General features: G+C 39.7%; 1 protein-coding gene across 6 annotated transcripts in view; it reads left to right on the top strand.

Moving 5' to 3' along the window:
* The window catches only part of EML4 (EMAP like 4), a 261,579-nt gene that overhangs the window by 156,030 nt on the left and 77,826 nt on the right, over nt 1-27,723 (top strand). For 3 of the 6 annotated variants that reach the window (XM_034764478.1, XM_034764479.1, XM_034764476.1), the window contains exons 3-7: nt 3,941-4,070; nt 10,348-10,518; nt 12,759-12,887; nt 17,978-18,003; nt 18,543-18,575. In XM_034764478.1, coding sequence (XP_034620369.1) covers nt 3,941-4,070; nt 10,348-10,518; nt 12,759-12,887; nt 17,978-18,003; nt 18,543-18,575 — 489 coding nt within the window. The remainder of the gene's footprint in view (nt 1-3,940; nt 4,071-10,347; nt 10,519-12,758; nt 12,888-17,977; nt 18,004-18,542; nt 18,576-27,723) is intronic. The other 3 variants (XM_034764477.1, XM_034764480.1, XM_034764481.1) reach the window with 3 other exon arrangements.

Below are 27,723 nucleotides of genomic sequence, written 5' to 3'. Positions count from 1 at the left end.
CTGGCTGTTCCCTATCACCTTACCACCTTCCAAGTGTTTGCAGATGATTTCCTTAATTACTTGCTCCATTATCTTCCCTGGCACAGAAGTTAAAGCCCATAGAAAAGCCCATGAGGAAAGTTTTAATTCGGTCTTCAGAGCCATGTTTGAATAGTGTGCAGTAAGTCATAGGACTACAGGTTGAACAGCAAGGTGAAAACAAAATATTGATTAGCTGCTCATTAACTGAGCACTGTACATCCTGTGCACTGAATTATCTAGGGATCTTGTGGGAAAAAATAGTTTGTGGTCATGTAATTAAAGACTGTATCATAATGCATATGCACAAGGGGACTGAATTAAGGTTTTACAGGCAACCTAAGTTCTGGCATTTTCTAACTTCCTAACTGGTGAGTGTTTATCTTTGTTTTTTAAAAAAACCTAGGAATTTACACACAGAAAACTATTTAAAAATATTATTAAGGTTACAAACTGGAAAACAGAAATTCCGTCATGTGGCATCATATTGACACTTATGTAGTTCATTAAAAGGGTTGGAACCTTTAGATCTGCCTCACTGACATCTGCTACTTGAGCTAATGGAGTAACTGATGGCAGTATCAGAGGGGTAGCCGTGTTAGTCTGAATCTGTAAAAAGCAACAGAGGGTCCTGAAGAAGTGAGGTTCTTACCTACGAAAGCTTATGCTCCCAATACTTCTGTTAGTCTTAAAGGTGCCACAGGACCCTCTGATGGCTGTAGTAAGTTGTAACCCACTGCCTGTGGGCTAGCACTAGAAGGGGATAAGATGCTTTGCCAGAGGGTTACATAGATATTTGCTGACAGTAGAAGAATGGTGAGACTCGGGAATCTTGGGTTCCATTCCAGCCTCTGGGAAAAGTGTGCTCTAGTGAGCACAGAATGTTTTGCTCATTTCCTCCAAGCTTAACCCCTTCCACCCTGTCCCTATCCCAGTTCTGTCTTTTCTTGTTCCATCCTAGCCAGTCCCCAACTACGATCCACAGGCTTCTGTCAGTGTTCCCGCCCCACTGTGAACTCTAGGGTACAGATGTGGAGACCTGCATGAAAGACCCCCAAAGCTTATCTCTACCAGCTTAGGTTAAAAACTTCGCCAAGGCACAAATTCTTCCTTGTCCTTAGAATGGTATCGCTGCAACCACCAAGTGAGTTAGACAAAGATTTAGGAAAAGAACCTCTTGGAGTTCCTGTTTCCCCCAAAATATCCCCCAAACCCCTTCACCCCCTTTCCTGGGGAGGCTTGAGAATAATATGCCACCCAGATAGGTTAACAAGGTGGGCACAGAACAGCCCTTGGGTTTTTAGGACACTAAAAACCAATCCAGTTCTTAAAAGCAGAACTTTATTATAAAGAAAAAGTAAAAGAAGCACCTCTGTAAAATCAGGATGGAAGGTAATTATACAGGGTAATCAGATTCAAAACACAGAGGATTCCCCTCTAGGCAAAACTTTGAAGTTACAAAAAAAAAAAAAAAAAAAAAACAGGAATAAACCTCCCTCTTAGCCTAGGGAAAATTCACAAGCTAAAACAAAAGATAATCTAATGCATTTCTTCCTACTACTTACAATTTGTAATCTTAGATGCTTAGTTCAGGTATGGCTTTAGGAGATGTATTTTCCCTGCTTTGGTTCCTCGCTGACCCGGAAAGAATACACAAAGAGAACAAAACAAAAACCTTCCCCCACAGATTTGAAAGTATCTTCTCCCCTTATTGGTCCTTTTGGTCAGATGCTTCTTAACCCTTTACAAGTAAAGGAGGGGTTTTATGCTACCCTTAGCTGTATGTTTATCATCCCAGTCTCCTTGCTTAGCCAGCACTAGTCTCCCACTATGGACTTCCTGCATCAGTTCTGGTCTGCTCCCCACCAGTTCCAATCTTTCACCACTCCTAGTGCAAGTCTGCTTGCCCTGCCATTCCCACTTTCTCCTCTACAATCCCTGTCTCCCCAATCCAGCCCCAGTTTCCCCCCTCCCAACTGCTCTTCCAATCTATCTCTTTTGTGCAGCCTTGCCTCCAGCTTCCACATTCCCCATCTCCACAGGCTTCCAGTCTTTGGCCCTGGTTCCTCATTTATTCTCCGTGACCAAGTCCCTGCTCCAAAGCAGGGGGATGTTAGAACATCTCAAGGAAAGGTTGTCAATGTTTTGTAGCATGGGTAAAACAATGTATTTGTCTATAGCTTCATTCTTGGAGATGGCTGAGCCATTTGGGGGGTTGTCCTGCAGGTGCGGGGGGAGGGCGGCCCACCTGCTTGGGTGGGAGGCGGGTGGTGGCGCACGGACCAGGACCCCTGCTGGTGCTGGGGGGGAGGGGTTATTGGGGCCAGCAGGCTCCCTAGCTGGCTCCGCACCTTCCCCCCTTCCCCTCAGCAGCAGCAGAGTTTGGGTGTGGGAAGGGGGCCAGGAGATGCAGCACAGGATAGGGTGAGGCGGGCTCTTGGCAGGCACTTACCAAAATAATTTTCCAAAATAATTCAGCCTGAGCTAGACACCCAGCATGGGAAATTTCAGCCCAAACAATTAAAGTTTGGCAAAATTATAAGTAAGGCTGCGAGTTTGTCACGGGGGATCACAGAAGTAATGGATTCCCAGACATTCTGTGACTTCTGTAGTGGCTGATGTGCCTGGCTCAGGGGCAGCTCAGGCAGCCCCTGGGCCAGGTGCACTGGCCGCTGCTGGGGCAGTCTCGGCCCATTCTCCCGCCCCCCCTCCCCCCCCCCGCCTCCCACAGCAGAGTTTGGGTATGGGAGGGGGCAAGGAATTGGGGCACCTGCCATGATGAGGTGGGCTCTGGGCAGTGCTTACCTGAGGGGCTCCCTGGAAACGGTGACATCCCCCTTGCTCAGCTGCTAGGCGGAGGCGTGGCCATGCAGCTCTGCGCGTTGCCTCCTCCCAGAACGCTGGCTTTGAGGCTCCCATTGGCTGGGAACTGCAGCCAATGGGAGCTGCGGGGGTAGTGCCTGTTCACAAGGCATAGGAAGTCCCAACAGAGGTTGTGCACCCTCCCCTTACACAGGATTTTCCACTCTAAATGTACATTTATTTGCAAATAGTATCTTAGATATTTACCTAATGGGAATGGTTTGGAATACATTGTAATTCAGTAATGACATGCTATCTTTCTGGTTGCTTCATACTTATTATCACAAAGCACTTTATAAAGGGATGATAATGATGAGATAAACTACCAGATGAGCTTCTGGGAAATGTGATGATTTAAGATGACTCAGCTTTTTGAACAACAGAATGCTGCTGCACAAGGAATTTGTATTCCTGTTGCAATCAGGACTAAAATAATCCTGTGGCAAGTGAAGTTTAGGATGATACTGTGCCAGAGCATTGTATTATAATTTACCATTTGACTGTAACATGCCATTTGAGTTACTCCACTTCGCAATTTAAAATGTCACTTTAATGTTTCGATTTTTTAATTCTACAAAAGAATCCCCCTATGTACAAACATCCTTAGTTCTGGCCATTATAGTGCTGTTTCATTAGCCAGATGTGTATGTGAACATATTTTTGGTTAATAGTATCATGTCAGATAAACTTTATTCCTAGCTTAAACAAATTTTTCAACTATCAAAACACAGTATTTCTTTGCAAAAACTTCATGTTTATTGGTTTGGTGTGAATGGTTGACAATAAGTCTTTATCTGTCTATCCATCCATCTACCCACACACATGAAGATGTTCATACCATACACACCACATATGAATTGTTCTTGTTCCTATGGTCTTCTCTTAAAGTTTTAAATGATTTCAGAGAGCAATTTTTGGATTAATACACAAATCCTTTATCTTGAATGCCAGCAACAATGCTGTGTGAAAGCCAACCCCACCAGTTATGGTTCTTAATTTGAATGACACCTGGATGCTTTGAAAGCTACTATAAAATCTCTTTTCTTTAAATTCCTTGTAGGTCAACCAGGCCTCCGAGAAGCTATCTCTATGTCCTGTATAACCAATGGAAGTGCAGGAAGCAGAAAGACAAGCCATAGTTCCTCTGTGTCGGTTGCCAGAAAAGAGACCCTCTCGTCTGCTGCTAAAAGGTACTTGCTTCTTAAAAAGTTAAATTATACAAAACCACAATAAGGAAGCCCCATTCTGGGTTAATTTTGAAGTTTTCTGATCTATACCAATTAAAGAATAGGATTTAGACTCATAGCATACCATTAGAATTCATTACAGCTGGATATATAGAAAGGGGATCACAAATGGAGATGATTTTGGTTTACAGTGTACAACACATAAAATTAAATTTTCACTAAAAGAGAAAAAAAAACACGTATTTCTAATAGGGATTTTTGTTCCAAAATTGAACAGACAGACATCATGCTTGGACAGACATTCATGCTTTTTAGCATGCACCTAATTTTTTTATTCTTGAAAGGAAATAAACAACAAATCTGACATCATGGTCTTGAAATAAAATAGCAGATGATACACAAGTGAAAATTATGAAACAAGTTAGGTGAGTTTAGGACAGTGTGTTAATCGGTTCTTTATAACTTTATACATCACATTTCAAACTTAAGAGAGTTCTTATTGCAGGATTTTACAAAACAAATTTGTAAAAATAACATAGCTTGAATTTGTATTTTACTTAGTATCTAATATATATTTTAATTGATTTTTTTTCATACAGTGGTTTCAGGAGACAGCAAAGTGTTTTTTAATTTATTGTTTTCTTCGGGGACTTTTAACCACTCATTTTTCAGCATCTCAGAGGAATGGTTTGTTTCTGCTCCTGTTTGTTGGAGAGAATGAAAGAAAAAACTGCCACAGATACAGCTATGGAACACAGCACACATAAATGTTTTACCATCTGTTAAATTATATGTGAAAAGTTCTCGGTCTCTGTAGAGTACTGTGCTGACTTCAGTGGATGATTTATGATTAAGTGTGGATTTAAATACCGTGCTACACAATTAGACAGGGATGCAGTATATTTTAGGGATTAACAATATTGTATGTAAACCTAGGCCACTTACTTTTTCTTCTGCCTTTAATTAGTAAAACAGTTAAACAGGAAGAGTGAAGCAGAAAATGTTTAAAGCTCTTTTGAGTACAGAAAGCAGAATTAATTTGCTCTTTCCTGTTCTCAGTTATGTAGTGTATTAGTTTTTAAATCTCTGACTTCCCCTATCCTACAATGAATTGGATACTGAGTGATGTACATCTCTATCTGTTGGAAAGCCAGGAGCTGTAAAAGAGAGAGTCACTTTGGAAGGTATATATGAGCTAGCACTTCCCCATTAATCTTGTCCTGGAAGTATGGAGTCCGTGTGGCTGCCCTCTTTTTCATACTTCCTTCCCAGCTTGTCCCTCCCACATCCTGCTCAAAGCAAAAAAAGGAGATAAGGGAAGAGACTAGCTATGTCAACATAGCTTTTAGTGGAGCTAGACCTAAGGGAAGAAGATGGATGGATGGACGGCTGGCCAGAAGGAAGGAAAAGAGAGTTTGAGAAGAATTAGAGAGAATGTCAGACCCAAGACCTGATGGGGGAAAGAATCACTCCTGCATCTCCTCCCTCCATGTCACCAGGAGCTCTGTGAAATCACCTAGGAGAATCTTGGACATATACCACTTCACCAAGACTACAGATAATCTAGATGAAGGTTCCATGGGCTTTGTGACACAGCTTGTCCAGATGAGAGATAAGTCACCTGGTTGCTGTAGGATCATACATTTGTTATTGGTTGGGGAGAAAACCCATCTATAGCCTTCCAGGGTATTACTCTATGTGGGTATGATCCTAGAAACATACTGGGAAGGCTTCCATGTATCCAGACAGACTGTCTGTCTTCTCTGCAGTTTTACTTCCAGGAGTGCTATTAATTTCAGCCTGTCTTCGCATCACAAATTTCTTAGACTACTTGGCTGCCTGTATAGACCAGGCTTCCTGGAATATAACTTAATTAGTAGTTCTTCTGGTGGTGTAAAGGAATCTCCATTTTCTGGATGATTCACTCCTTGTTTCATCACTGGTACAGCAATATTCTTCTGAGTCTAAGGTTTACTCACCCCAGCAGCTCAGGTTTGTATAATTGCAACACAAACTTTTGGGGTTAGAGAATGCCACTCAGGCCCCTTTGCTTTCAGTGCAAATTTTCCCCTTAAAGTGCTCATGCAACATCAACTTGTTGAACTGAGGGCAGTGAAACTAAATCTTATATTTGCAAACTGTTACTTAGCGGCCTTGTGGTTCTGTTATGGTTTAACAGCTGTACAGCAGTGTCTTACATCATCCCACAGGTGGGATGCTAAAAATTGAGCCGTAATTTCAGAAGCACAGACTGGGATTTTTTAAAGGCACCAAGGGATTTGGGAACCTGGTTCCTTTGAAAACCTGAGCCTGGATAGTCTCAGTGTCGTATATAATTCTGGCTTCTGTTAGGGCAGTCTATTTACAGGGCAAAGATTGGCTCAGCTGAATGGGATTGATCCCAGGGGAATGGCGCCTGAATTTGGAGATTTTTCATTCTGTATGTCAGTATCTGGGTCATCTCTTAGAACTAGCATGCCACCAGGAATTCTACAAAATCACCCAGATTTTTCCGTTTCTCTATCCCTTTCCTATAGGGAGAGAGTATTTTTGATGAATGGAAGAGGAGAGCTGGGTTACGCTTTCCTGTTCCTTTTCCCAATTCCTTAAATTCTCTGCAAAACCTGACAGGTCAGAGCAAAGGTGATTTTATTTGACCCCATCTTAGCCATGTGTACCTTGGTTTTCAGGTCACAGGAATGTTTCTGAAGGACTATAGATATCCTTCATTAAGGACTATTTCCCTTTGAACATTTTGGGGAGATTCAGCCTTCTGGTCTGACTGAAGGCCATGAGTTCCTGATGCAAAGAGCTGGTAGATTGTCAAAAGCAGGTTGGAGGTCACCAGGATCTGAAAAGTGTTCACATTTTGGTGTTGCATCAGGACTGCTCTGCAGATGACTAGATGGCTAGCTGTTCACTCATCAGCCATTGTAGTTTATTTTGGACAGTTTATAAAAGAGTGTGTGGATTAATGTGACACAGTTTCATTTGGACTGTGTGTTCTGCAAAGAATGACTTCAGTTAAGTATAATCTTAAAATGTCAGACTTCAGGTAAGATCACATCCTCACTCCAGTCTCTGGTTTGTTGTAGTTTGAGAGAAGAAGAAGAGACAATTCACAAGTTGGAATTACTTTCCAGTAATTATCTTTGTCACAGTTCTCTCTTCCATCCTGCTTTCACTCTCCTCCCCATATACTTCATAACACAACTGTGTGTATTTTGTTGGTTTCTTGACTAGAGAGCTAGGGGAAATGCTTGTTTGTGTGTGTCTTCCTGAGTGACACACACTCTCTCTCTTTAACTCCTTGCTTCCTGGTAGATGGACTCACTCAGTCTTTGATTCATTGTAGGAAAGGGGAAGAAGAGGTTATGACTAGCATCGTTGTTAATAAGTAAATTGACCATACAGGATTGTGAGCACAAAGTAAAGCTTTCATAATTGTAATAAGAGCCTGTTATTTTCTTTAGTGGTAAGACATTGCTAGGGCTTGTTTTTCTGTACTCCATTATCTTGTCAGAGACTTTGGAAAAAGGTGAAAGATGTTCAAAGTGTTCTTGTTGCCAGTAATGCAAGCTAAACCTAGTGCAAACAAAAAATGGCTTTCAGAGTTCCAGTTGAACAGGGACTTGAGACCACAAGTTTATCTATCAACCCACCAAAAGTCATGCTCTTATCTCAGGAGCCAATCACAAGCATAGCTTCACTGAAGGTGAAAAAATACTGTTGCGTGTTCCATAACTGCCTTCAAAACAAGCATATTTCTATTTTAATTTCTCTTCTAGTGACTTCCTTTAAAACAAAATATGCCTTGACAAGTTAAATTGAAGGAAACTCTCTCTCTCAAAAAAAAACTTGGGTCTGTGCCCTTTCTTGCTGCTTTATGATGTATGACATATCCCCGAATGATTCTTTATAAATATGTATTTTTTTGATATTGAAACCATCGGGAATATCCTGTCTTTTATTCCCTGCTTTTTACTGCAGTTTTCCCCGAAAGGATTCGGAGAAGTGGGTTGAAAACTTTGAGCCCTTAATTAGTGGGATGAGATGTTGAATCTTGAACAAAGACAGCTTTTTCTGCCACCTGCACTTAGTGAATTTGAGTTAAATAGCGACTAACATAAACAAATGAAAACCAGTGTTTTAGATAGTCTGAATAAAAATCATCTACTTTCACTTAGAACCAGATTCTGTTTCCATAGTTTGTGCTAGTTTTCCATTCCATCTGGATTCTGTTTCCAGAGTGCCTTTTGGGGGGAAAGGTAGATAGATGAGTCCAGAATTTCTAATTTAGTAAAGGAAGCAGGAAAAAAACACCCTCCTCTTTTTTTCTTTTTCATTTGGAGATAGGGGGAAAAACAACATTTCATATTTTCTTTGTACCTACTTTGCTGCTCTAGGATGAATAATCTTTATTTTTTTAATTTGTAGATTACTTTTAACTTGAGAGAGGGGAATACCAGACAAAATTAGAGGCGGGAGAATGGTAACCTTTCTTCTTGCTGCTTTTATTTTGTTTTATGGCACGTGAAAAATTTAGTCAGACTTCAAATTCCTGTAACATTTAAAAGTCCACCCTCAGTATAATTAAAGGAAGAAAACATCTACATGCAGCAGAATATTACTTCCTTGAGAAGCTCGTCTTGCCATTGTGTGTTTGCTTCAGCATGTCACAGGTAACATGCAGCAATGTACTTGAAGTAAGTCACATGACAGGAGTAAATTCTCAGTTAAGTGGGGATTGCATAACTGGTCTTTTAACTCTGATCCTCTCCATATTCTTTGTACTTTAAAAAATGTTATATGGCAAAAATGTATTGTTGGCTGTTTCAGGACTGTATTCTTCTGCTATGGGGAGAAACCTGCAGGAGTAAAAGATCCCTCCTACTTTAAACTCTGAGTTTAGGTGAATTCTACTCTCAAAACAGGGAGATTTGAGACACTGTTGAGGAGTTAGAAAACATGGCCTACAAAGTCTCTGGATTCCAGTATGGTGGTCCAGTCCCCTCCTCATCCTCTCTCTTCGTACCAGGAGCATTTGCCCGTAAGGGGACACACTCACACATTTGAGGAAGGGACAGGGGATGCAAGAGAAGATGTTCATTTCCTGTGAAGGGGGAATCATGCTGCTTGGAGAAGCTGCTCCCCCATTGTACCCCAACTTATTTCCCCAAGTCCAATAAAGTGCTGACCACTTGAAGGACTTCCCCAGGCTTGGGAAAAGGGTGAGCATTCTACAAAGGCTCTGCTTGCCCTTTCCCATGAATCTGGGGCCCTTCTGCTCCTTGGTGTTGCTTTGCTCCCTTTCATACATCACAGCACAACGGATCATGGGGACCTGAACTAGTGAGGGACATCTACATTACAGAGTCACATTTTCAAAGAGTGACTGTTAATTTTGTTTGTGCACAAATGTGGTAACTAGCCATCAGTTTGTCACATAAACCTGTATGCATGAGCACATGCACAAAACTGGCCATGTTGAGGCTGGATCCAAATATCAGTGACAGCAATAGGAGTCTTGCTATTGACTTCAGTGGATTTGGACCAGGGCCTTCATGAATAAGAACATTTTAAAATTGCCACTTAAAATTATTTAAAGGGATTTAAAATGTTAAAACAATAAAGATTATGCTCCATTACATTGTTAAAAGTGAAGGAATTGTAAACTCATAGTTTGTTTACCACAGGTGCTGAAAAAGTGACAGTTTAACCATTTAATATCTGTTATGGCCAAATAAGACCCAAAAAGGTGTACCCAGTAGTTGATTTGGTACATGGCACATTTAGTTAATCCACTTCTGGAGAGACCCATGACCAGTCAATGCATTTTATTGCTGACAATGGAAGGCTTGAAGGCACAAAGCACACACAACAATCTGCAGAGAGAGATACAGCAGAACCTAGGATAGATACAGTGCATATTTTAAATTGAAAGGAGCTGTGTTCAGTTTTAAATGGGAAGGGGTAAGTGATGAACCTAAACCAGCAAAAAACCTTCGCTACTTTTCCAAGTAATATAATAATATTTCTTAGAACTTGACAGGAAGCTCTCTTCAACTGTTTGATCTTTGCTTTTAGCAAAGAACTTTACTAATAATTTAATTAACAAAACTCAACAACATCAGTAGATAACCACACATTTTTTTATGGTGATTATTCTTTAATGAATTTTGAATTGCTTCTTCCTTTTCTGATAAAATGTGTGCATTTTTTTTTACCTTCAATTTATTTGCTTATTCTCTATTGTTCCATCTTATACTTTATTTTACAGCGGTACAGAAAAAAAGGAAAAACCTCAAGGACAGAGAGAAAAAAAAGAGGAAACTCATTCTAATGATCAAAATCCACAAATTCGAGCATCACCTTCTCCCCAGCCCTCCTTACAGACTCTCCAAACACACAGGCAAACTCAAGAAAGCAAGAGCTCTGCTCCAGCTAAAAGGTTTTCACAGTACCAAAGTACAGAGCTAGAAAATGGTTGTAATGATACTAAGAGTCCACATTTAACAGCAAATTTTGAGAAACCAAGATCCAGTTTCACAACTGAGTGCAAAAATCAGTATTTTTTGTGCTGCAAAGTTGCACATAAGATGCATTACAACATTTATCATAAAATAAAGATTAAAAATGCAAATATTTCTTAAAGATGAGAAAAATAGAATTATATTCTGTGTACTTTGCAGTGTCTTAAGACATCCTAATATGATAAAGAGAGATTAATTACAATCTTATTAAATATATATATATATATATATATATTAAAAAAATGCCAAGATGTAATATCTCTGAAAGTATGTTTTAAAGGCATTATGTTAAACATGGCCAACTAAAACTGTGAAGCACGTCTTATACTATTTACCACATGTCATAATAGCACTTGTCATAAACTAGTATCATTACAACCCTTGACTCGGGTGCCTTTCTTCCCAAACTACTGTTTAATGTGACTGCAGTTTGGATCTTTTGCTTTTTTCTCATATCCCTGCTTGGTTACAGAATGATCCATTTCATCTGATATCTAGGATTCTGATTTTACAGACATGTTTGGGGTCATATTTCTACACCAATGTTAAACAACTGTTTGACCGGAAAAAGGGAACAGGAGGAATTCGTTTAGGGCCTGATCCTGCAGCCTTGCACATACAGAATTCTTGCTGATTTCAGTGAGAGTTAGGTGCAGAAAACATCTGCAGGATGGAGCTCGTTGATTTTTAAAATTGAATATTTTTCAAATAAACCCATTTTAAAATTTGTAAATGTTCAAGTTCACTACTAGTTTATGATCCATTGTCACCTTTATTAATTTGAAATCTTGGGAAGGTATGGAATTGTTTCTCGGACCACTTGGCATTTTAGAAGACTAAAACAAACTCAATAACAAATGAATTATACTCTCAAATTTGCACTGGTTTACAAAACTATGTTGGCTTGTGTTGCCTGAATTCACAATTCTAATAGAAAATAAAAACAACCCTTTCACTTGACTGATGCATGTTTAACACTCATAAAGGCTGTGTCTCCATGTCTTGCACAAACTCTTACACAATCTAAAGTTGAACTTTGGTTTGTTATTCTCCTGCCTGGCATCTTACTGTAAAGAGACTTCTTGTTCGTGGGTTTAGCATACTAATTTGTTGTGGGGGGAGATGGCTTTTTAGTCTCTCTTAATATTTTAATATGTCTTGTTAACTTGTTTGTCACAGTCTTTTTTCAGCTTCTTGAGATACTGTGGAAATAAGCTTGCCTTTCTAGAGTTGCAGTTTGAATGTTATTCTTGCAAAAAGTATTTTTGACTGGATGAGTTGCAAGGTTGTTGGCAGGGCATCTGCAGAATCATAATTCAGGTTATTTAATAACTGTTATAGCCAGACCACATTTAAACAAATTTCCTATGATAAAGATATTATACATGAAATTAACTTCAGTGAAACCAGTGACTACAAAACAGTTTTAAACTGCCATTAGCATAAATTTGGCTCCAGCAGGATTGCTGATGTAGTCTATCAGATATTCATGGGTCTAATTTTCCATGATATTGGGCCAAATCCTGCTTGCCTTATTCCTCTCCAGGAAGTCTCACAGAAGTGAATGGAATGTTGTGCATGAACAAAGGAATCAGGATTTTGGACCATTGTTTTGGAGCTATTTGTTTCCAAACGGTCAGTGGCTTACAGGGTTTGGAACTTCCCACCGCAGAATACTTTTTATGGAATTGTGTCCTATCTATGTGCTGACAAAACAGCTCAGCATTCAAAATGTTTTATTGTGTTCAATAGCCATAGAATAGAGTTAATAATTTGTGTTGAAAATAGAAATCTTCTCAAAATTTATTTATTTGTTCTTTGAGCTAAACTTTTCTAGCCTTATTAAATTCATTCCACTTATCGTTTTAATTTACTAGCAATGTCACAGAAAGGTAAAAAGTCATCCGTTATTAGGGCCACTGTAAAAATCACAATGAATATGTCAAACAAATGAATTTTGCAATTGCCTTCCTCAGTTGCTTTCACTCATCTGGTTGGAACTTTTTGACTAATCTTTATTTCTGTTTTCTGGATCAACTTGAAGGAAGTCCTAGCTCTGCTTTTGTCTCCTGCTGCTTGATCTGTCAGTTGCATACCAGCACCAGCTATCGTTAGCTCATTAATTTTTAATTTTAAAAGTAAATTTTGTGTTTTTTAGCATAAAGCGAACTTCGACTGCTGAAAAATCACATAGCATGTGGGACAACTCAGATGACAGTCGTAATAAACTGTTGAGGGCAGCTTCAACATCAAAACTGATATCAAAAGTGGCAAAAAACGCAGAGAAGTAAGTATTGCAGTTTGTAGCAAAGTGGTATCCGCAAATTTTAAGAATAAAAACCCTCTGAAATTAAATTTTTAATTTTATTACATAAGCAAATTTATAAACTGTCAGTTTGCATTGTTAATATTTTGTAGATGTTGTCTGCATAATCTGCTATTCACCTCTCTAAAGCAAGAAATCTCCAGAGAATCTTAAAATCCCTGCAAAATGTAGATGTATTATTTTAAAGCATGAATATGCTTACACTGCTACATGTTTGGATTTTACAAATTATTCATGCATATTAAGGCCCACTGTCATTCATGTACAAATTTCCCCACTTGGAAATGATTGCCTAGGAAGAAGTACTGCAGATGATCTGGGGGTTATAGTGGATTACAAACTAAATATGTGTCAATTATGTAACACTGTTGCAAAAAACGCGAACATCATTCTGGGTTGTATTATCAGGGGTGTTGTAAGCAAGATAGTCCAGAGGAGAGCAACATAAATGATGGAAGGTCTAGAAAACAGGACCTGTAAGGGAAGATTGAAAAGCTGGGTTTGTTTAGCCTGGAGAAGAGAAGACTGAGAGGGGACGTAACAGTCCTCATAAAATGTTGCTACAAAGAGGAGAGTGATAAATTGTTCTCCTTAGCCATTGAGGACAGGACAAGAAGTAATGGGCTTAAATTGCAGCAATGGAGATTTAGATTAGACATTAGGAAAAACTTTCTACTGTAAGGGTAGTTAAGCACTGGAATAAATTACCTAGAGAGATTGTCTAACCTGTTCTTTAAAACCTCCAATGACAGAGATTCCACAAACACCTGTCAGGGATGGTCTAGTTCAGGGGTCTCAAACACGCGGCCCTCAGGGTGATTTTCTGTGGCCCGCGAGCCCCTCGCAGCCCCCCCCCCCCCCCGCCGCCCTCTCCCAGTCTTTACCAGAGCAGCTCCTGACAGACGTGCACGGGGAGCAGGGCATGCTCCCTGCCTGCCTGTCTGCCCTGCGCAGCTCCGGGAAGAGGCTGGAACGTGGGGAAGGGGGGCGGAGGGGCTGTGTGTGGCTGTTGCTTCAGGCAGCGCCCCCAGCAGCTCCAATTGGCCGGGAACGGGGAACTGTGGCCAATGCTGGCGGCGGTGCCTCAAGCAACAGAAACACACAGCCCCTCCGACCCCCTTCCTCACGTTCCAGCCTCTTGCGGGGGCAGGGCAGACAGGCAGGCAGGGAGCTTGCCCTGCCCCCGGTACGCGCCGGGCCAGATCCTGCCCCCCGCACCGCTCCTGCAGCCGAACCCCCTGCCCTGAGCCCCATGCCGCATCCCTCCTGCACCCTGACCCCCGCCCTACCCTGCACCCCGACCCCCTGCCCTGAACCCCCTGCCATACCCCGCACTCCTCTTGCATCCCAATCCACTGCCCTGATCCCCTTGCTGCACCCCAACCCCCTGCCCTGAGCCCCCTGCCGCACCCTGACCCCTTGCTGTACCCCTCACCCCTCCTGCACCCCACACCCCAACTCCCTGCCCTGAGCTCCCACCACACCCCACACCCCTCCTGCACCCCCTGGGGGGCAGGGAGGAGGTAGAGTTGGGGTGGGGATTTCGGGGAAGTGGTTGGAATGGGGGCAGGGAAAGGGGTGGGAAGAGGCGGGGCGGGGCCTCTTGGAAGAGGTGGAGTGGGGGCGGGGCTGAGGGCGGCGCGGGGGGGGAGGGTGTCAGTAATGCGGCCCTCGGTCCAATGTACTAGTCCTCATGTGGCCCTCATGGTCATTTGAGTTTGAGACCCCCGGTCTAGTTAATATTTAGTGCTGCCTTAGCACAAGGGACTAAGTTGATGACTTGTCAAGGTCCCTTCCAATCCTACATTTCTATGATTCTGTAAGTTTTCTCCACTTCTCTTTTCTTTATTTAAAAATACATTTTGAAATGTTAAGGTTTCAGTCAAAGTTTTTATTTCATTGTAAATTCAGTTGTGCATTTCCTGGATTTATGTTTAGCTGCAGTTTTACACTTAAAAGTAACTGTAAAATGGCGTTGTGAGGTTCCATGTTTCCATATCTCAGATATGCTCAGTTTAAAAGTAAAGATTTTTTTCTCATGGCCCATTCTGCAAACTCAACCTGAAAAGTAAAACAGGTCTTTTTTCCTTCTTGAGCAATATCACCAGATATAAAAGGCCAAATTATACTCTCGGATACATCTGTGCTACTCTCTTCATTTTTGATGAGTTTGCAGAAGTTTGATTGATTTAGACCCTGATCCTGCAAACACTTATGCACATGCTTACTTTTACTACTGCAAGTAGTCCCATCAAACTCAAGCGGTAGTAAGGTTAACCATTGCTAAACCCAGGGTTGTGAGTTCAATCCTTGAGGGGGCCACTTGGGAATCTGGGGCAAAATCATGTATATATATGTTTGCAGAATCAGGTCTCAGAATTTAGTAGGTTTTTTTTAAATGGTATTGATCATACATAATAGGGCATAAAGCTTAACTGTTGGCTCTGCAGTGCTAACAAAGAACAAGGAGTAACATTTTTTTCTGTAGTATAAACAAATACAACTTTGAATACACACAGGGAGCAGATGTCTTCAGGAAAAAGGTGCCTTTTTACACAATAACTTCACTGTTAATTAACTGTAAAGGTGGCTTAAATAGAATTGCTTTGAATGAAGCTGCAAAATGATGTGTGTAAATAAAGGTAAGAATACTGATGAAATACAGGGAGGTTACCATTAAAATGAGTTCTGAATTTGTAAATGAAATTAAAAAAATAAAATTAAAATCTACTGGCATTAATGAATGTATTAATAATGTAAAATAGGTTGTTTTATACAGATTCTCAGGACCAGTATAAAACTTAAAATTGAAAGGGACACACAATAACATGCTAATCTTACCTGACAGCAATACATACATTTAGTAATAGCTTTATACCTAGACTGGAGAATTCTGTAGAACACTAAAGTATTGTGCACTAAGGATTATGGTTTAGACATTCTGCACACAATTTTCTTCCCTTTTCTAAATGGTTTTTATTGTTGAAATCTAAAATTCCTCTGGCAATTCAGACTGTTGTTGGATACGGGTAAAAGCTATTTAAAGACTGAAAAACTCTCTAGCTAAATCCTCTGGCTTTATTTCAGCTTATCAAGTTCCTTTTTTCAGTTATTGCTATCCTGTTAAAACAGCTTAATCACAGTAGACATTATATTTAAAAACAGTTGCTCTTTACAGGCATTTTGAATTTGTGCAGTAGTTCAGACATATAGTCGGTATAGATGTTTTGTCATTTTTTATGATATGCTGCTTATCCTTTGAAATGCTGCAATTATTCCACTTCTACAGTCTTTCCCTAGAATAAGAAAAAATTATACTTTTCAGTGATCGTGGATTAAATGGGGGCCAGAAGTATTAGGAATAATAATAATTGCTGGAGAAAAACGGTCATCTGAGTGTATCTTCAGGTCATTGTTTAGCCTGAAATACTTTAATGAAAGCGAAGCTTCAAAAGTTGTGAAAACATTTTACCATCATCTCACCTGAAGACTGTGTACTGTATTCGTTATGAAAGTATCATATCATTCACTTGTCTCTGCACTGAAATTCATTGTAAAGGCACCCCAGGTTGGGGAGGGGAAGGGAGGAGAAGTGGAGAGAAGGACATGTAAATACCAACTTTTTACAAATATGCCCTTGGAAATGCATGCCCAACTCCTGTTGAATCAGTTGGCTTGTGTGCATGTATCAGAGGGCAGCATTTTGCTTATTGCATTTAAGGATATTAATTAAGGGAAGTTGCAAAAGCCCAAAATGCATCAGAACCATCCAATTTTTGGTCATGAGGAAACAGGGACCCAGCCCTAACTTGGGCCCTGGACAAAAATCCCTTTATACATGCTTTGGACTTTAGACACAGATTTTGAACTTTGTTCATTAGGAGCAGTTTTAAAGCCAGTGCCATGCTATAAATCATCCCAATAAAATAGCAGGAACTAGTGTAACTGTCACCTTTGCTAGTTATCCAGTTTTTTTAAATCAACTGGGAATCCAAGTCTGGACTCTTCCATTTGGCAACCAGAATAAGGGTGATTGAACAAGCAGTCAGTGAGAAGTAAGAGTGTGTGTGTGTGTTTGACTGTCTATCACTGTTATAGATGTTTGATCTCCATACAAATATTTGACCTCCATTTTGCTACTCAGCTTAAAGTCAGTTGACAGTTTTCATGAAATAAGTCTCCCTGAACAAGCAAGAAACCTTGAGGAGGAGGAGGTTATTTTAAGGAAATTTAAGTTTTCCTCCCATCTTCCGAAAAACATTGATTGAGATTTTTTTCTTTTTTCATGCATGGCGCTTCCTTGAGTGTAGACTAACAAGTCAGCACTTATGAAAACTTCTTTTGTGTGTCCCTGAGCAAACCTAGTACTGTTTATCTAGAGATTCTGTATGGGACTGTGGTAAAGTTGACTTGCAGTGAGACGTAGTGTCAGGATCACATTTTCTGCCATTAATAGTCCCATTGATACAAGCTCTTGGATAATTATTCAAAAGAACTCATAATCATTATGCACCAGTCACCTCGTGGCTTGATTTTTCACAGGTGCTAAGAACCTTGAATGCAAGCTGAATGTGCTCTTCATCTCCAAAAATTAGGCTTTATATGTTTTGTTTTGTTTTTGTTTTTTTGTTGCTGTCTAAAAAACAATTTCCCATATACAAATGCTAATATGATTTTAGTATCTTTATTAGTAGTATTTATTTGTACAGCAATAGCTCCTAGGAACCCCAGTTATGCTAGTCACAGTACAAACAGAGAACAAAAAGATGGTCTCTACTCCAAAGGGCTTACAATCAAAGTATAAACAAGAGACAAAAGGTGGGGGTTTTACTGGATTGGTTAGGATTGGTTATCTAACATCTTATCCCACAGTTTCATTCATAGGAACATAAGAACTTTCATATTGGATCAGACCTATCCTCCAATGAACTTTATTTATTTTTTTTGAAGGTCTGATAAGACTTAACATAATGTGGTACTCTGTAGAAGCTAGGTAGTATTAGTATTATAACTAATACACATTAATTATATATTTTGTGGTTTTTCCCCAGACATAAAGATGTCATTGTCAGCCAAGGTAAGTGAAAACATTTATTTTTACATATTGAGGCAATTGGAGAGATCTAATTTTGCTAATTGAATATTATCCCAATGGAAACAACCAAGTTATTATGAAATATCTTTCTGAAGCACTGATTTAGAATTTACATAAAGGTAATAGTTACTCCAAGGGTTATTTCAGTTGATTGTTGCTAAAAGATGTAGAGCGCGATGGAAAGCTCTTTGAATCAGTAGGAGTTTTTTTGTGATCTCAAGGCCCTGGGCGAGAGGAATATTTTGTATTGCTTTTATAAAACATAGAAATATATGAAGTGGTTAATTATTTCCGAGAGAGAGAGAGAGAGAGACTATATCTATCTGTCTATCTAGAGGAAATATCTATAATATGCTTACTTGTTAAAAATAAAATAGAAAATATTGGACTTGTGTAACAAAGTTTTCACGCCAGGGAGGTAGGACTTCAGAAAGTTTTAAAAAGGTTCTTTTTGAGGATACAGACTAACACGGCTACTACCCAGAAAGTTTTAAGTTATTTTATTTCTGTCCCATAACCAGCAAAAATGTCAACTCGTGAAAAAAACAGCCAAGGTAAGAATTAAGCTATGCCAGTTGGTTGCTTTCTAATTTAACTGCTTTTCATGGATCTTTTATTTGGCCTTTCACCATCACGTGATCAGTGCATGAATGATCCTTTAAATTTGGACTGTGCAGTTTAGTAAATACTTCATTTTTACCATTGAACTAAATTTTAAAACAATTGCACACTGTTTATTTCTTGGAAATTTTGGGGGGAGTTAAAAGTAAATTACTATATACTTTATTCTGTCGGAGAGAGGAATATGAACACGTGAGGGGCAAGGGGTCTAAAAGTATTGCATTATTGCCTAATGTACCCCAATATCAAGAAGTGCCAACTAAAAGATCTGTTTACTTCAGTTTTCTGTCTTGCCAATATTACAGCAGATGAATGCTGATTGGTTGAGAGTAGAGACTGAAGGTTTAAAATATTCTCCTATGGCAAAAAAAAAAAAAAAAATCTTCTCTTCTAAAGCATATTTCTTTTGCATCAACAAATTTTGCATTCTGTGACTACCTGCTGCTGCTGGCTTGTTCGGATGGAAAAAAAATCTTTCTGAAAATGATGGAATGTGTTGAAATCTACTGACAATAAAGAAAATCCATTCCTGTGTCTCAACATTACTCTGCTTTGATAACGTAGAAACTGAAGCATGCAGCTCAAAATCTGGAGCATGTTTCCTCAGTGCATGCTATTCACAGCTGTGTAGCGAGTTTCTCTTTCCTTTTAAATCCCTCTTCTTTGCTGTTGTATTAACAAATCTGCAATGTACACATTCTGTGCTGTAAGATTGTAGATATTTTTGGTTTCCCTTTGCACTGTCCTTAGATTTTCTATCATTCAAATGGAAAAAAGCAAAATTAATTGGAAATTCTCATACTTTTTCTCATTATTATGAGATCAAAACAAGCTTTAATCAAAGTGCCTTTTCTTAATTTTCAAATTTGCTGAAAAAATGCATTAAATAAATCTTTTTAACTGATTCCAACTTACCAAAAATCTCCTATTAAAACAATATGAACAACCTTGATACAAAGGCTTCATAAAAGAGCAGCCAGGAAATGCTTCATGACAATATGAAGCACCAGCCCAGATTCAACAGTCATTGAGAATGAATGCCTCTTGTGTATACAGTGATGGTGGTTCTAAAGGCAAAATATTCGCTAATGGGGTTTATTGTACAGAAGTGGTTCTAATCTGTCTGTAATTTCAGTTGTAACAAAGCTTTCCAAAAAGGAATCAAATCTTTGGCAAACACAACTTACAGTGCAATGATACACTCTGCAAGTATCCTTACATTTTTATTTCTTTCTTCCTGGTGTCCTCCCATGTAACCTGAGACTGGACTCACCTTCACCCATCTCATCCTGGCAAATGACATATCCCAGAGGCTCTAAATTCTGTGAAACAAGTTGGTAGAGGCCATATAAGTACCTAGATAGATGGAAAATGGTTTAATTAATCTGTATGTGATCTAGGCTTTCACGAAATTATGAGAGTCTACCTAGATAACTTTGAGGAGTGGAGCAATATGTTGCATTGATATTGAACAGAATCAAAGGAATACCAGAGACGGATGATTCAACTGACATTGGTCTTGTCTGTAGTGGAGGGGAGAAAAGCATCTTATTAGAAAATGGGTTCACTAACATCTTTCAAATAGCAGTGTTAAACACAGTTCTGCCTTAATGTGCCCTAGGACAGCTGTAATTTTAAATGTTTTATCTGGTTGTGGTAAACCATAGGGGACCCCCCACATGACCAGCCAGCACATTTTTAAACACAACCTAGTCAAAGACACGTTAAGTGCCAAGTTGTGTTTAACCTCACATTAGTTAACACATTTTCTAATTATGATTTGTTTTTTTTTGGGGGGGGGGGGGTAAAGCCAATGTGAACCAGACCTCTTAGTTACAATGTACTATGCAGAGCTGGCTTGTCTATACAGAGAGGTGTACATTCTTGTGTGCGCTAATTGTACATATGGACTCTGTTGGTGTGCACTAAAAGTTCCGTTAGTCTGGACAACTGCCCACATAAGTATCACTATCACAATCAACTCCTGTGGCTGTCTGACCAGAAAAGATTTCACAGGCAAACAGTGTGTTATTTTCAGAGGTAGTCCCTCCACTTCAGGACTGAGACACCCTTGGCAGAATGGGGTTGGGGAAGCCTATGCTGCTTCTGTCTGTCCTGTACTTGTTTTGCTGTGCCTCTATTTTATTGTTTTGCTGTGCCTTTATTCTACACGCCACCATAAATGTAAATATAGCCCACGTTACAACAACCTCTTTGGTCTACCTTATGGCCTGCAGTGCTCCCTGGAATGTCCCCAGCAGTCCAGGCTGTCACCCCACCCCAACACACCCTTCCTGCCCCTCTGTGTGCCCTCTCTTCTAGGGTTTGTGAGGGAATCCTATTGGGTTTTCAGAGCATATGCCGCTCTGGCTTTTACACCCAGTGGAAAGGAGACAGCACAGGGTTGTGTCTCCATGACTGGCAATCCAACACCTTTAGGAACAGTAAAAATCTGTGCAGATTTAAGTAGTCTCTTTCTATTATATTTTGGAACCTAGCTCTTAAGGATAACCTCCAAAAGAACAAAACATTATTACATTTTGTTTATGTCTCCCCATCCCCCTTTGATTTTTAGAAACATTAGAATCTGGTATGTCATTTTTTTCTCCCATGAATTTTGTGAAGAGTTTGAGCTTAATAGCTTTTAACTTAAGCCAAGAGTTTTAAACAGTCTGAGTAAAAATATCTTTCCTGTCACTGACCGAGGTTCCTGAAGCTTGTCAAGTCTTGTGCTAGTTTTCTAAGTATCTGTAGAATCTCCAAGAAAAAAAAAAACGGGGCGATGAGGCTCGATATTTTAATATTAAAAAGGCAGTGGGGGAAAAACCCTCAAACATCAAACCAAGTCCCCCACTAAATAAATAAAAATCATTCAGGTGTCCGTTTATACTTATAAGTAAGTAAAACAACATGCGGGCACACTCACCCCCCCTCCCCCACACACACGTACACCCCACAGGTCAGCGTTAAATAATCCTGCAACGTGCTGAGCACTCTGGCCCTGGTCCAGCTAAGCATATAGGTACTTGTCTCGCTTTAGCTCACTTGGAGTACTCGCAGGCTTAAGAAGGCTCAAACTGTAATTTGGACTGAGATGAATTAATAAACCTTAGCGGCCTTAAAGTGAGGCAGCAGTGCCAGTTAAGGGCCTGATTCCCCTACCATTAAAGTCAATGTGTTTTTTCATTGCCCTTTAGTGGGATTTGGATTAGGCCCTAAGAGAAGAAATCAACTACACACTGAGATACTGATGACACTTTCATGGGACAGCTGGATGAAAGATGACAACCTGGTGCTGCTTTGCACATCCTGGAATTACTCTAGTATATATTTTTTACTCAATCCATTATGATGGTCCGTTTGAATCCTGCCATTATTGTGAAGTAAATTATTAGTGGTTCAGGATTCCATACCTGATTGTAGTAGAAAGTCACAAGGTAAACTTCTTACGCTTTTACATCTTAGCACTACATTTGTCTAGCATCTGGAGTTCCATTATCTTGTGAAGACATTCTTTTCCGTTGACGTTATCTCCTAATTATAAAAGTGCAAGGTTTGAGGTAATGACTGCTACAAGAGAGGAGAATTAATCTAAATGAAACCTGAAGGAACAGCATGAGATTTGACTGCAGCATGAGATTCCTAGCATGGAAAATATGTTTCTTCCCCTTTAAAAAATGGTTAAATGTTGAAAAAAAGCTCAGCAAATATACATTTTGAAAAATTGTTTTGTTCTTCAAATCTGTAGGATAAGTAAACTTGTCCTGAGGAGCCTAAACTGAGAGACTGATTCTGTTTCTACCTCCATACCCTCCAGAGTGTACGCTCTGATCTCTTTCCCTATCCAGTTCATAGGCTTATCTTGCTATCCCTCCCTATCAAAATTAAATAAATAAATAAAAATCTGGTGTTTTCTAGAGCCTCTCACCACCCCATGAATGACAGAAACAGAGCCCCTCAAGTGGACAGAGATCTTCATGGTCTCTGCAAAACTTACCTTTCTCACTGCATTGCTCTCTCCTCTGTGCTGCACTGATGTCTCAGAGTTTTCTGCACTAACTTTAGTTTCTGAATGGTCTTAGTGTGTAGCACCATGCAGAGCACAGTAGAACAGTTTAATTTTAACATGAGCAAGGCATAAATAATTGTATCAGGGTTCTGCATTCCTGCTGGAGCAGATGGGAAAAATAAAACACTCTTGGCCATAGCTGCGGCCTGGGCATTCTGTTGAGTAGTCCTGGGTATAATATCTCAGCTAAGGTGTGCACCTGTTACAGATGGTGGCCATGCTCCCTCTATTATCACTAACCCCACCAACATTACCTCAGTCTTCTCTGAGTTGAGTTGCAGCCAGTTAGCCCTCATCCAAGTCCTGAGCTTTCCTAGACCCCAGCTGGGACAGACATGATAAAGACAAGGGTGATTCAGCAATGATGATAGCATTTAGTTAATATTAGACCCTTAAATATTATTTTTGCCTGCTCCAGGAATTTTTTTCTCCTTTTGCTTCATTAATCCTTGTAAACCAAATTCATAGAACAAATTCCAGTGCTGGAAGGCATATGGCCTATTCCGTGAAATCCAACAAAAGCATGTGTGAATTATGCAGGTGCTTACCACAGCATTATTAGGCCCTTAGCTAAAGTTGTTCTATTAAGTTCTTTACCAGCAGGTGTTTATAATCACCTAGCAAAAACCTGCATTTTCTTATTTCAGCAGAGACGTGATTTCAAGTACTAACCATAAAGTATTCATATTTATACACCCAGAAGGATGGAGCATGGTGCCAAAAATTCTATGTATCTTAAAGAAGATAAAAATAAACTTTTTTCTTTGGGATGCCAGGGTTATTTTTTATGACTATAAAGTCTAAAGTGATAGCAGCTCTGTGCATGACTCACTTATTCACTTTATAAAAAGTACAATCCCTAAAGACATTTTTGGATAGCAATAAATTAAATACCATATGTGAAAGAATTAATGAAAAACACACAGTACATTCCTAATTTTGTTATTTTTAGTAATCTTCAGTGCTTCATTAATTCCTAATACTTTTCTTTCATCTTTGTCTTTACCATCGTTTTACCGTCATGCAGACTGTGGGCTCAGTCTTGGAGCTCATACAGGCAAAACTCAATGTTAGCGTGACTCATGCCTAATGGAGGACTACAGAATTGGCCTCTCCAGGCCCAATTCACCATTTCACCATCAGATACATAGAATCATAGAAATGTAGGACTGATTTTGTCCCTGCTCATTTTTGTGCTATTCTTCTGTACTCATCCTTAACAATTTGTCTTGTTTCCACTTTATTTTTTGTAGGATTTCTTTTTGATTTTCAGGTCATTAAAGCGCTGTTGTTGCAGTCGTACTGGCCACTTACTATTCTTCTTATCTTTCCTTGGGATAATTTGCTGTTGTACCCTTAAATATTGTCTCTTTGAGAAACTGCCACCTCTCCTGAAATTTTTTCTCATGGGACCTTAACTGCCAGTTCTCTTAGTTTCTTGAAGTTTGCTTTGTGCTTTTTTGAAGTCCATTGTCCTTATTTTGCTGTTCTTTCTCTCCTTTTCCATAGAAACATGAAGTCTATTATTTCATTATCACTTTTACCTATGTTGCCTTCCATCTTCAGATTTGCAACTAATTTCTCTCTGTTAGTCAGAATCAAGTCTAAAATAACTGCTGCCCTGGTTTTTCCTCCATCTTCTGAAATAAGAGGGTGTCCCCAACACATTCCAAGAACATACTGGACATTTTGTGTTTTTTCATTTTACTTTTCCAACAGATATCTGGGTAGTTAGTCCCCCCATTACTACCAGTTCTTGTGTTTTGAGTATTACGATTATTTGTTTTAGAAATGCTTTGTTCACCTCCTCCCTCTGGTTTGGTGGTCTGTAGATGGTGGACACCTACAATAATGTTGCTCTAGTTTTCCTCCTTTTATCTTCAGCCAGAGCCTTTCAACAGGTCTGCTTTCACCTCCTTCTGGACCTCAGAACAAGTGTATACATTCTTAACGTATAATGCAACATCTCCTCCCTGCCTGTTCTTCCTGAACAGGTTATCCCTCTCTATACAGATATTCCATTCATGAGATTAATCTCACCAAGTCTTTGTGGTGCCAGTTAAGTCATAATTTGCTTGTGTACTAAGCTTTCCAGCTTTTTCTGTTCATTCCCGATACGCCTTGCATTTGTATATAGACATCTAAAATGCTGAACAGATTGTATTCCCTCTTGTTGGTTCTATACCCTATTATAATTTTCCATCCTGACCCCCCTTCCAACTTCCAGCCCTTTGTCAAAATCATCTTTTTTTATACTTGCTTGTGGGATTTTGTCACCTGCCCCCTTAGGTTATGTCTACACTTCAATTAAAAACCCATAGTTGGCCTGTGCCAGCAGGCTCGGGCTAAGGTGCTGTTTAATTGCGATGTAGACATTTGGGCTGGGACTGGAGCCCTGGTTCTATGACCCATAAGGTGGGAGGGTCCCAGAGCTCCGGCTGCAGCCTGAGCCCAAATGTCCACACTGCAATTAAGCAATCCATAAGCCGAGTCCTTTGAGCCCGAGTCAGCTAGCATAGGCCAGCAACGGTTGTCTAATTGCAGTGTAGACATATCTATAAAGTCTAGTTTAAAGCCCACCTCACTAGGTTGGTGAGTTTAAAGCCCTCACTAGGTCCTTCTTCATCAGGTAGATCCAATGTTGAAGTCACTTGTGTATCTGAGGATGCAGTTGGACCCTTTCTGTTTGTCTTTGTATGTTTTATTTTTTGCTAACTTTCTGTTCTCTTAAATGTCACCCCCACACACACATACTGAGGGAATCAATAAGTTTTGCCATTGGCTCCAGTGGAGCCAGAATTTCATCTGTTAAGCAGGTAGATAACACTAGATGTATTGAGCTTATGAAATATATACATTCAACATTCATTCCTCTGGCCCTTGATTTTAGCTATACAACAATAGAATTTATTCCAGAGCAATTGCTGATTGCTTTCTGCTATTTCACAGCAGTATGTAATGGAATTGTTACTTGTCTATCAGTAGCTCCCTCTGCCAGCTGATTCATGTGTGAAGAAACAAAGTTTTATACTTACATTTAACATTATTACGTTTACATTACAGTAAAACTATTAACCCTTAAATATCCTTTAAGTGCTTTTTATAGAGTGAAGTCATTACACATCAATTTATTTGTTTTAAGATAGATTTGGACTGCCTGGGTGGCACTTTGACAACATTTTAAAATAATAAATTTATACTTTTACTGTCAAATTCTTCCACAGTGGAAAAACTGCAGCCACATGTTAGCTTTTTTTTTGTAATATAAAAACGTTATGGTCTAATGACCGTAGTGGTTTGGCTGATGGCAGGTTGTGCTGTGATGCAGGAAGCATATCTAACTGGAAACTAGCTTCAAGATTTTTGCTCCCCAGGATAGTGTATGTATTCCATTCTTGGATGTAGAGCTGAAGGGAGGGAAAGCTGTTGGGAAAGAGGCTAGCATTAAGGAAAGAATCATTTCACGGAATGAAAATGCTGGAATCTTCTCTCTTCCCCCTGGCCAAAACCCCTGCCTGGAGGTGGTCGAAGACAACTGTATATGAGGACAAAGTAATAGGTTGCTGAATCAAATTAACTATAGATTTCTGTAGTGCATAGCTGAGCTATTTTTAATTTTACAATTGTTCTTTTAGTTTGTAAATGTCAGGATTAGCTTAAAAACAAGCCAAAGCACAGTATATATGATGTAAACAAGTGGGGTTTAGCCATGTGCCCTATGTCTTTTTCTGTCTTAACATTTTAGAGTTCACTGAGTAGACAGCAGTTCAGATGACAGATGGGAAGGATTAATTTGTAAGGGAAGGGGATTTTAATGATTCTGTCTATATGGTGTTCATCACCATGGTATCTGAGCACCTGCTTGGTAGTGATTATGCTTATCTACTGCAACGATATTACAGAGTTGGATAATTTTGATGCTTTCTCAATACGTCGAGCAGATTCTCCCCCTCCTAGAATTGTAGCAGTTAGTGATGACAAAGACTAGTGAGGCCTTCCAGTCTCTCTCCTTAGCAATGAACGATTGTTCTCTACAGTACATTTTCAAATATTTTGCCAGTCTTGTTTTAAAAGTACAAAGTGATGTGGGTTTCCCCCTTGCCCTTGGGAAGCTATTGTACATACTGAGACATCTCACTATCAGGCAGGTTTGCCTGGTGATGGTGGTGGGATTTCCCTTTCTTGTTTCCATCCCTCTGCAGTTTATATCATTCAAATATTTGTAGACAGCTTTCATCTTCTCTTGAGACCCCTACCCATTAGTCTTCTGTTAGCTCATCTATAAATATAAATTTCTTTAATCTTTTCCTCCTGTGTTACTCCTTTGAGTCCCTGATCATTTTTGTTAGTCTCCTCTGAAATCTTTCCTGTTTGTCAGTAGTCTGGGACTGTGATTCTCAGAAATGAATGCAGTGTTTCAGGTTGCTTTTGCAGCTGGGCTATTACCCCTTGCCCACAACATGCTGACCTTGGGTGTGCAGCCCCAAACTGAATTCAGCATTTGTTTTTTGGCTGCCATATTCACGTCTAGCTTGCTGTCCAGTATCACCCATAGGGCCCTTTCACCATTGTTGCATCTCAGATTTCGTCTTCCCGTTGAATACCTGCATTTGGACTATTTTCTCCCAGATTAATTAGTTGGCATTTTTCCCAGATCAATCTCATTTTCTTACTTTCTGTATATATCGCTCCTTTATAGAGCCTAATCAAAAGCCCACTGCAGTGAATGGAAAAAACTCCCTTGCACCAGGCCCTAGGTCCCTATCTTTTACTTTGCTACTATCTTCAGTTCCCTCCCAATTCTCTGTCCTGGACCCTTAAAATTCCACATGTCTTGCAGGAGATTTCTTGCCCTACAGGGTGAATTCCCTTGTTTAACTTTGAGTTCCTATAAAAGAGGCACACATCGCCTCCTTGCAGTCAGATGGGAGTCTAAGACTCCATGGCTGTAGGGTCAGCACATTTCATTAACGTATTCATGCTCCCTCTTCCAGATAATTACAGAGTTTTTC

The sequence above is a fragment of the Trachemys scripta genome, chromosome 3, assembly GCF_013100865.1.
Source record: "Trachemys scripta elegans isolate TJP31775 chromosome 3, CAS_Tse_1.0, whole genome shotgun sequence".
Classification (NCBI taxonomy): domain Eukaryota; kingdom Metazoa; phylum Chordata; order Testudines; family Emydidae; genus Trachemys; species Trachemys scripta.
This window is presented reverse-complemented; position numbering and strand designations above follow the sequence as displayed.